Consider the following 10,491-nt stretch of genomic DNA (forward strand, 5'->3'; position numbering starts at 1 on the left):
TACAAAACATAGATTCCTGGTGTAGACCTTTAGTACAATGACAGCTAGACCCATGTGACTTTTCTTCTCTTTGAATTTTTCAGAAGCACAGTGGGGCTCCATCACCCCCTGCTCTTGTTCCTCCTGATGATCCCTTGTTCTCTTCCTTCTTATGGGCCCCTGAGCTCTTCCTCTTCCAAAATATCACTTTGACTGCTGCTTTATATCTTTCTGATCTTTCCCTTCTCTTTCACAAGGTTTCCTGCCCGATTTGTTTTCAAATTGAGTTGTCTTTTTCTTTTAAATACTTTCCTCTCTCCATCCATCTCCTAAAAGCAGGCTAGAGGCATATTTAGGGGCCAAGCACCAAATGTTTGCACTAATTTATATTTTTATTAAGGGTTCAAACCACAAACTGTCTTCACTGGCTGATGTCTTGCGCTTTGCTGAACTAATATAGGTACCCTTTAATCACTGCCTCTTACACGTTAGTGCCTGCTTTACATGTCAGGTATTCTGCTTCAAACAGATCACAGTTGGAGTTTTTCAACTTGGTATAAAGCGTCCACACACATCACAATGACAACGATGTGCAAACTGCAACAGTTCAGTAGGGTCACATTTGAAATCTGTTATCTTAAACTTGAGAACAATAAGAAAAGTTTTAAGATTTTGAAAAAGGTAAAACAAATTGTGTGAAATATTTAAGGTAAGGGTTGCAAAAGGGAAGACCTCTTTCAATAAATTTCTGTAAACATTCCAAAAGTTTCCAAAAAATCCTGGAAAGTTTCCAACATTTCTGACTCTTTGCCACCCTATTTAAGATTCTGCACTTAAATGATACTAATCAAACTTAATTATTGCCTATATAGTGAATGACATACAGTTCATCCTTTAAGTATTTTATGTAGCCATTAAACAGTACTTAACATTACTTACTCGGAAAGTAATGTCAGTTGTATTAATAATAATACTAAATGTAATTTAACATACTTAACCAGCTTTGTGGTTTCATGCATACTAAACCTTTTACTGTTCGTAACTATTTATTTATGTTTTAGATATTAGTTCAGAATTATTAAAAATAATACATATAACCACTATACTAAATAAATACCTTGAATTTCTTACCTCCAAGAGTTTGATAAATTTGCAGCTTTCATAGCCTTTTAATAGCATGAGTATGTTCTTTGTGAACTGTTTTTTTTATTATTTTAATTCAACTTAAAGGGCACCTATTATGCAAAATTCACATTTACATGTTGTTTGAACATAAATGTGTGTTGGCAGTGTGAACACAACCACCCTATAATCATAAAAATCCACCCGCTCTTTTTTTTTAATCCCCATAAATCATAAGCAGCCGTTCGCAGAATCTGTAAAATATGACCTCACGTTTTGCAAGCCCCACCCACGACTGTTGACAGACCCCGCCCTGAGTGAGCCGCACACAATCTGCCATGTTTATCTTCACGCTAGAGCATTTAAAAGCAGCAATCAAATAAGAAATGTCTTATTAAAGCTACAGAAGTGAATGAATCAAGAGCAGTGAATGATTTTCTGCTTTTATTTTATTGTGTGGGTCATATTAACAGCGTAGAGAGCAGTATAGATACAGTATATTACGCTGCTGTCACTTAATACACAGATCTAATATAAACATGCAATTTCTTTCCCAGACATAACCAACTGTGTTTTTGTAACTTATGTGTGTTTTTAACATAAACTTGTGTGCATTTGGTAGTTTAAACGCAATAAGACATGAAAGAGAACTAAGTACGCTTTCTGTGCGCGTACTTTGGATGTGTGTGCTCAGAAATGTTTAATAAAGATTAAAACACATGATTTCAGTGCGACAGACATGATAATCAAAATCAAACATGTTTTTTTGCAGAGTATCTGAGACACTAGTTATAAAGGCACATCCCTATTCTGGAAATGAGGGCGGGGAGCAGCAGCTCATTTGCATTTAAAGAGATGTGCACGAAAACAGCCTGTTTCTGCTTCCACTCAAAATAGGCATTTTCAAACTGATATAATAAATGATCTATGGGGTATTTTGAGCTGAAACTTCACAGACACATTCTGGGGACACCAGAGACTTATATTACATCTTGTAAAAAGGGGCATAATAGGTGCCTTTTGAGATTTTGTCAACTTCATCCTCTCTTTCTTTCTCACTAATTCACGCTCTATAGAAACTACTGCAGCTGCAGAATTTCAACACGCTGATGGCGGTGGTCGGGGGTCTCAATAACAGCTCCATCTCTAGGCTGAAGGAGACACAGGCACACATCAGCAGTGAAACTAATAAGGTACATACCAGACCTGTCACCATACACATATACATCAGACCCGACGTGATTATTTCAGACAAGTACCATCTGAATATCTCTTTCAGATCTTTAACACTTTGCTGGACCTGCTGACGTCCTGTGGAAACTATAGTCAGTACCGTCGCCGATTCGCTGAATGCACTGGTTTCCGATTCCCAATCTTGGCTGTTAACCTCAAGGACTTGATAGCTGTTCATGTCGCTCTTGCGGACTGGACAGACCCACAGAAGACTCAAGTCAACTTGACTAAAACTCAGCAGCTCTATGCCATCCTGCAGGAATTGGCTCTCGTGCAGAACAATCCTCCTAACATCGAGGCCAACACAGACTTGCTCAATCTACTTACAGTGAGTGCATGTGTTTTATGTATTGTCTTAATGTGATTAGGATAAAACTGACTGATTGAATGGGTGTCTATTTGTAAAAACGCATTTTATTGGTTAGTTTAAGAAAATATATTGATTTCCACCATAGAGCGCTGCAGTGAAAATATATTTTTGTAGGCCAGCCTGTAAGTTAGCATCACTCAGGCTGTCTCAAGGATTTTCAGTTGCACTTTATTTTAAGGTGTCCTTGTTACAGTGTAATTATTCATTTAAGTACTGAGTAATATTAATTGACTACATGTACTTACTATATGGTTATAGGGTTAGGATTAGGGTTTGGCGTAGGATTATTTGCATGTAATTATGCAAACTTTATTGTTATTACAATAGTGTTTAAGGACACCTTAAAATAAGGTGTTACCAGATTTTTCCATTGGCTTTTGGATTACTGCACAAAATAAGCTCTGTGACCAACAAAAGTTTATGATTCTGACATGTTTTTAAGGCCAAAATACAATATGCAGAGGTTAAAAGCTAAACATAGGCTTTAAACAAACTACACCATGGTCGTGTAACTTTAATGTCACCACCGATAAGCTTCTGACAACTTATTTAAAATACATTTTACCAATAGTTTGCAAAAGCGCGATTATAAACACAATGAGGCTGTGAAAGCGACTAATGCGTAGATGAGTTTACCTGATGGTGTGATCCTGTTTAACTTCCCCAACAATCTGCAGTCCAATTTATCCACTTGTTTTCTTTTTAAGACGAGTAAAAGCTGTAAAAAAAAAAAAAAAGGTGGTATTACTAGTGTATTTTATGTTGTAGAATAAAACTTGAAAATATCTTGAGCTTATGTTAAAAACCCATTGAAAAAAAAAAAAACTTAACTTTGGTTACCGGAACCGGAAAATGCTAACTTTTCTGAGTTTCTGCATATAAAAGTATGCAATCCTTGCAGTATTAATTGGAAGATATGTGGAAGACTGGACTTCAACTTGCGTATCCCATATTCCTCAATCTGTTCCACCTGTCCACACTCAACACGGAAAACAAGTTTTGAAAAGTCTTTGTTATGGAATGAGCTTACAAAAACTTTTTTTTTGCTAATGGCAGAGTTTTGCTGTTGTAAATCCAAAAATAGATACATTTCACCGTTGCCATAGCATTGCCATAGGAACAAAATATTTTTTATTCCTCAGAATGTGAACAACTCTACATAGAGTCTCCTGAATGATTACAGTAATTGCTGCACTGGGTGAACATACCATGAGAATTTTATATATATTTATATATAGAATATAATGATAATAATGTATGTATTCTTCCTAAAAAGTTATATTATTCATTTATAATTTATTGAATCCTTATGTATAGGTGTCACTGGATCAGTACCACACAGAAGAAGAGATTTATCAGCTCTCATTACAGAGGGAACCCAGAGCTGCAAAACCAGCGGTCAGTTTTCCAGCCAGTTATATTTGGTTAATTTTATATATTTATTAATTTTGGTTAATTTTATTAATTTGTCATATATTTATTCACGTTCATCAATCAGAAATGTAGATGTTTGGTCATAAAGAAATGTATAATTTACAGTAATTTACAGTAATAAGTAAACTCACAAGATTCGATTTAAATATATGTGAAATAATGTGACTTTATTTTTTGATTGGTGGATCAGAACTCAACCTCCTCCTCCAGTTCAGCTCCTAAACAGCCATCAATGATTGATGAGTGGGCAGCGTCAGTCAAGCCTAAAGCTGATCCTGCTATCATCAGCAAACATATCGAGAAGATGGTGGAAGTAAGAGAAAAAAAACAAAAACATTCTTTTCATTTGAATTTGTTTTGTCACACTTTTGTGTCAAATCCATTGCATCACTTGAATTGAGCCTTTACTAAACCCCACTGGTATTATTTACTGCTGCAAACTCAGTCAAACTCTCTTACTCCTTGATTAACCGTGCAGTTCTAGTAATTTGCTTGACAAAGAAATGTGTGATGGAAATTTCGATATCATATTCAGTTTCTGAAAGGTAGATTTTGCTCAGTGGACATTTGCAAAGGACGTGTTCTTGTATTCTGTCTATGATATTTTGGTCGTAGCATTGCGTCTTGCTGTTTTTTTCAGCATCTCACGACCTGAGCACTGCTTTTTTAAGATGCTCAAGTTCTTTATCTTGAGACTCCAGGCTTCTATTTTTGAACTAGGCCAAGTCTAGTTTTTAGTTGACAATGTAGGATTTGTCAGTAATGGGGCTTAGTGCAGGGTCAAATGTATGTATTTGTTTACACTGACAGTAACTTTATATTATATAATTTAACAGGCTCAATATGTTCATTTACAGCTCCTTCCAGCATGTAAGATGTATTGTTGGAGATGCATTTTTTTATGTTTTCTTTTCACAGTCTGTGTTCAAGAATTTCGACTCAAACGGCGACGGCTTCATCTCACGTGAAGAGTTTGAATGTATCAGGAATAACTTCCCTTATCTCAGCAAGTTTGGAGAACTCGATAAAAATCAGTAAGTGTATTGATGCCAAACGAGAAATGTTGTGGGCACAACATTTAAAATAGTTTATTTTTCCAACAATACCATTTTATTTAAAAACTAGATGCATGTTTGTCTGGTAATGTGTGATCCTGTCGTTTAGTGCATGATGTCTAATTTTTCTCTGTAACCATTTACAAAGTAAGCAAGTGTATGCTCAGATTTTAGAAGTTGTGTGATGTATTTCACTAAGTCTACAACCCATAGGCAGATGTCATGAGTTACTGGGCCTCTTCCTTTGTAATGTTGGTTTGTTATGAAATATGCACATGAACTCGGATTGCATTGTTTGGATCTTATTGACTGTTTCTGAGTGTCTGTTTTTCTCTCTCATTTTCTGTTCTGTCTTTCTCCATTTATCAGGGATGGAAAGATCAGCAGGGAGGAGATGATAGATTACTTCATGAAGGCCAGTTCTTTGCTCAACTGTAAGATGGGCTTCATACACACCTTTATTGAGACCACATATGTGAAACCCACCTTCTGCGAACACTGCGCTGGCTTTGTAAGTCTCATGCAAGCATATAGAAATAGATTCATAGCATTCTTTTTTTAAATGATTGCATCTTGTGTTTTCTGAGATGGACAGTTTTAGAAATTAGCTCTAGCCTGAACACATTGGCTTTGATCTGCTGGTTTATTTATAGCATAGTGTGGTGTGTAGCTGTGCATTATTTGTTGTGCCCCAGTCCCTTCCATTGAGTGTATGTGGTACTTTCAGATCTACCTGTGTGTGTGTGTGTGTGTGTGGCCTCTGATGTTGTGTGTTTTTGCTCTCCCTTTCATCTATTGTTTACCTGCTGTGATTCTCTTTCTCTCTCTTGATCTTAGTCCCTCCCTCTTCTCTTCTCAGTACTATTTTCCACATCCTTTCTGCATCTGTCTTTTTTCCTCAAAAATAACTTATTTTCTTCTTCTTTTTTTAAGATATGGGGCTTTTATAAACAAGGATACAAATGCAAAGGTAAGCGAGAGCTGCATGTGTGTGTTTGGTATGTTTGTAGTATATTATATATGAAATACATATAGAAAACATAGAATTTTTGTATATTATATTAAACCATAATGTTTTAGTAATGAGTTCCAGAAGCTGTAAATACCTTTAGTGTGAAGGTGGACTGTATCAATATTGCATTGTCCTGTTGTGTAACACTTCCTCGAGATTTAATTTTGTGCCTTATTTTCTTACAATTTCCTCTGCACCAGAAGTCACAGTGGCCTCTGAGGTTAAATGCGGAAATGATCATGCATAGAGTTCATTACAGTGCATGGGCACTGGAGCTTTCGAGCTTCATAAAGGATTCCAAAGGACTGAAGAATTATCATGAAAGCATCCCATATTACTTCTGAAGTCATATGATAGCTTTGGGTGGGAAACAGACTGATATTTAAGCTGTTGACTCAAGAACCGAATCAGTCTGATTAGTGACTGAATCGTTCAGTCTAGTTATGTGAAGCATATCAGATAATTCATTGAAATTATCCAACTCAAATAAACAAAATAATTATTTATTCTCTAAACTCATGAATGTGCCAAGCAGAGCTAGGGTGGATGTCAAGGTTTCCAGTAAACAAATTCAGTCAGTTGCTCACACAAAGCTATTATATAGTTTTAAATTACTTGGATTATAGCACAAGTAATATGAACAGCTTTTATGATACATTTATGGTGCTTTTGCAATTAAATTAAATGTGTTATAGTTTAAGTTTATATTAAATGCAATTAATATAAATAATATTAATGTAATTTTATTTTATATTAAATGTAACTTGCTGATTTAGAGTGCTTTTTGACCCACTTAAGTAGGATTTAAGTACATCTATACTGTATGTAATTTCATAATTACTTCTATTGACTTTGAAATATGGTTGAAGTACTGCTGAACATTCTGACAAGCATTTATGATAAACTAAAATATATTTTAATGTCATTTCTTTTCAAACTTGCATATCATGTACTTAAATATATATGTGTAAAAACACATTTGCAATGAAATTGCAATTAAGTACACTTGAAATATATTAACTTTAAATGTAGTATATCAAAAAAACACAGTTAAATAGTTATAATCAAGTGCTTTAGTATGTTAGTAAACACATTAAAATAAAACATGACAAAAGATTATTCAAACATAATGATTTAAATGTGTACTTAAGTGTGAAACATCTTGAAAAGTGTCTCTTAAGTAAGTGGCCTTTTATTTCATTATAATATTAAAAAATATACTTTTAATTATATTACTACATTTACTACAGCACTACAATTAAGCGCACTTCTTTTTCACAAGAGCTTGCTTACTGTCTTTTCGCCTTTATCCACCACCCTAAAAACTAATGCTGCTTCTCTCTCTCTCTCTCTCTCAGTATGTGGTGTGAACTGTCATAAAGCATGTCATGGACGCCTGACGGTCGAATGCCGTAAAAGAACGAAGAGCATCAGTCATGAGACACCACCGTCACTGCAGTCCAGATCCTACAGCTTTCCTCTGCCCAGCAATGCCCCGTCTAACCTGCAGAACACAGGTACATTCTCACACACACACATCACATAACTGCAGAACCTAGATGAGCTGTGTTTACCAGACTGTCTCTGCCTATTTCTGCTTGATCTTTGTTCTTCAGTCATCACAGAAGAGGATGTAGAGGCAGCTGAACAGGGTGTTTTTGACTGTCACCTCTAAACTGGTAAACCAACATTCTGCATCACTACATAAATACTTTTCTCAGGAAAAAAAAACATACAACCATTTTAAGTTAGAACATTACACATTATATTGTATTGTTAACTCAATATTATTAAATATATAAGTAATATATTTAAAATACATTTATTTCATACTAAGTGTGGTTAAAATCTGATCTGTTAACTTACTGACAGATAACTCGAGACTTACTGATATAAATTATTATTAAACTTTATTTGGCGTACTACTTGTGCACAATGCGCATTTCTTAATATTAAGTCTAAAATGTGTTTTAATGCCACTTTTGATAAGGATTGTACGATCTTTGAATAATATCAGTCTTTAAATGCAAGATATTTAAAGTGTATTTGCAATAGTTCCACTTTAGCACAATCCAAATATACCAAGTATATCTTTAATTGTACTTCAGCACTACTTCTGCACAATTAACGTGCATTAAGCACAAAATTAGTTGTTCCAATTTAGCAGACTTTTAAGTATACCAGTTGCAGGGCATTTTATTAAGTACATAAATATGAAAATGTATTTGTAGTATACTTGGCATGAAATAAATGTATTTCAAATACATTTAAGTCTATTTATTTTTCACTAGGCTGTACAGACTTCACAAATGATCAGCATGTCAACAAGGAGTCTTGTGTTGAGGCAAATTTCTTCCAATCACACCTAGCACAACAATGTTGAAGGATAAAAGCTCTAGAGTAAGGGTTGAACTGTGGGATCACAGCCTGACACACATGGTGAGACATGGACATGCTGCTATCTGCTGGACTGAAGCTGCAACTGATCAGCCACCTCTTCCCCGCTGAAGTCTGAATGTATTCTCACACATATCTCAAAATCTCAAGCATATTTGTAGGATTTATCATTATGGTGTACATTCTAACCAGGTTGCTTGAAAGACATTGTAATCTTACTTTTATAAATAAAAAAATAGGAAAGAAAAGAAAAGAAAATAAAGAAAGAGAAGGAGGAATTTTCAGTGACTCTGTTCTGAGGTACAAAGGTTTTTATTATTATTATTTTAAGTACTTTCACTGTAGTAATAAGATCTTTTTGTGAATGCAACTAAATTGGAGCTTAATGTCACCAAAGCAGTCATGGCTGAATTTCTGTGTAAACTCATGGTGGCATAGATCAGGTGTGTTGCATCTGAAATATTATGCAATCAACTGTGATGTTATTTAAACCTTTGATTTTATTGAATCAAAACGGGGATCCCAAACTTTTTCTTTTTTTTTCTTCAAATGAATGTATCTTCAGAGAGTTACCTTCAATAAAATAAGTAGTTTATATTCTAGCTATAACTGATGCATTTGTATTGAATGATGTAAAAAAAACAAAAAAAATCTATATATAAAAAGGATTATTAGAATTATATAGAATTAAAAGGCCCTCCTTTCACACCACAAATATTATGTGTGAGCAAGATTTTGAAATGAAACAATGAATTTCTGTAAAGCTATTCACACCACAACTGAACATTTGCCCGCCAAAGTTTGTTTGATGGTTGTTGTTGTTTTGTTTTTTTCTCCATCTGGTGAATGAGTACGCAGGAAAATTAGATATCAGCTTTTGGTCACATGTCCAGAACCTTTTCCGGCTGCATATCTAAGCATTAAACACTAACTGATAAAGAATCTGAGTTAATTGAAAGGGTCAGACACTCATGATGGTTTGGATGTAATCCAAATGATTAAATGGCTCCATGCACCAAAGGAGATATCAATACCTTATTTTAGAACACTTTATTTTAAAGTTACTGATTTAAAAATGTGAATAGGAAAATGGCATATTCATGGGGAAATGACATTACCATGGCCTTTTGCTGAAGAATTAAATATAATTATAATAAGTAGTTATTGTGGTTCTGTGTTTAAAAGATGTTAAACATCCCTTTTAAAAAAAATCTGGCTCTGTTGTTGTGAGATGCCAAAAACATCTGTTTCACAACACTAGGTTCATGTTTCAAACTTGAGAATATTCCTCTTCTGTCTCTTTTTAATGCACTGTATGTTGTAGCATAAGCTGTTAAGATGTGATTTACAAAATTCTTCCAATGATCTGAGAAACTGTTGATATTAGTCTGGGAAATCTGATTCTTATGTTAGTTAGGCATGTAACACGTTTTGTATGCATATTAACTGATATGTTCTTTTCATATATCCTATGCTGTTTGTTGAATGTTTTGTTTTTATATGTACAGTGTTTTGTCATTAATTAAAAGAGAAAGGAAGATGTGTTCAGAGTGAGAATGTATTTTACATTGAAGTAAATCTGTGGTGTTGCACACTGAAATATGTTTTTTTCTGTAATACAAAAGATTAGTTTTTTTTCTTGGTGATGATTGAATGTATTTTTCTCATGCAACCAACTTTTTAATGTGCAGGTGTGTAGGATTTTTTCAGTTACAATAAATATTGATATTTGAGTGACTAAATTACATGAGCATGACTTATTCAATTCAGTTTAGACTGCTGTTTTGGGATAAAAAAAAAAGCATTTCTATTGCAATCAGAATCTAACTGTGAGAGTCAGAAAATAACTGACAGACTTCCTAGGCCATACAGTTGCACGATTTTCTGAA

At 34.4% G+C, this 10,491-nt stretch overlaps 1 protein-coding gene across 1 annotated transcript in view; it reads left to right on the forward strand.

Moving 5' to 3' along the window:
* Positions 1–9,116, forward strand: part of LOC131544217 (RAS guanyl-releasing protein 2) — a 29,504-nt gene extending 20,388 nt beyond the window's left edge. Inside the window, exons 8-17 of the mRNA XM_058782268.1 lie at positions 2,178–2,294; positions 2,381–2,662; positions 4,022–4,102; positions 4,329–4,451; positions 5,057–5,172; positions 5,563–5,704; positions 6,127–6,163; positions 7,564–7,722; positions 7,822–7,884; positions 8,497–9,116. Coding sequence (XP_058638251.1) covers positions 2,178–2,294; positions 2,381–2,662; positions 4,022–4,102; positions 4,329–4,451; positions 5,057–5,172; positions 5,563–5,704; positions 6,127–6,163; positions 7,564–7,722; positions 7,822–7,880 — 1,116 coding nt within the window. The 3' untranslated portion in view covers positions 7,881–7,884; positions 8,497–9,116. The remainder of the gene's footprint in view (positions 1–2,177; positions 2,295–2,380; positions 2,663–4,021; positions 4,103–4,328; positions 4,452–5,056; positions 5,173–5,562; positions 5,705–6,126; positions 6,164–7,563; positions 7,723–7,821; positions 7,885–8,496) is intronic.
* Positions 9,117–10,491: the final 1,375 nt, after the last annotated feature.

The sequence above is a fragment of the Onychostoma macrolepis genome, chromosome 07 (assembly GCF_012432095.1).
Source record: "Onychostoma macrolepis isolate SWU-2019 chromosome 07, ASM1243209v1, whole genome shotgun sequence".
NCBI classification, from domain to species: domain Eukaryota; kingdom Metazoa; phylum Chordata; class Actinopteri; order Cypriniformes; family Cyprinidae; genus Onychostoma; species Onychostoma macrolepis.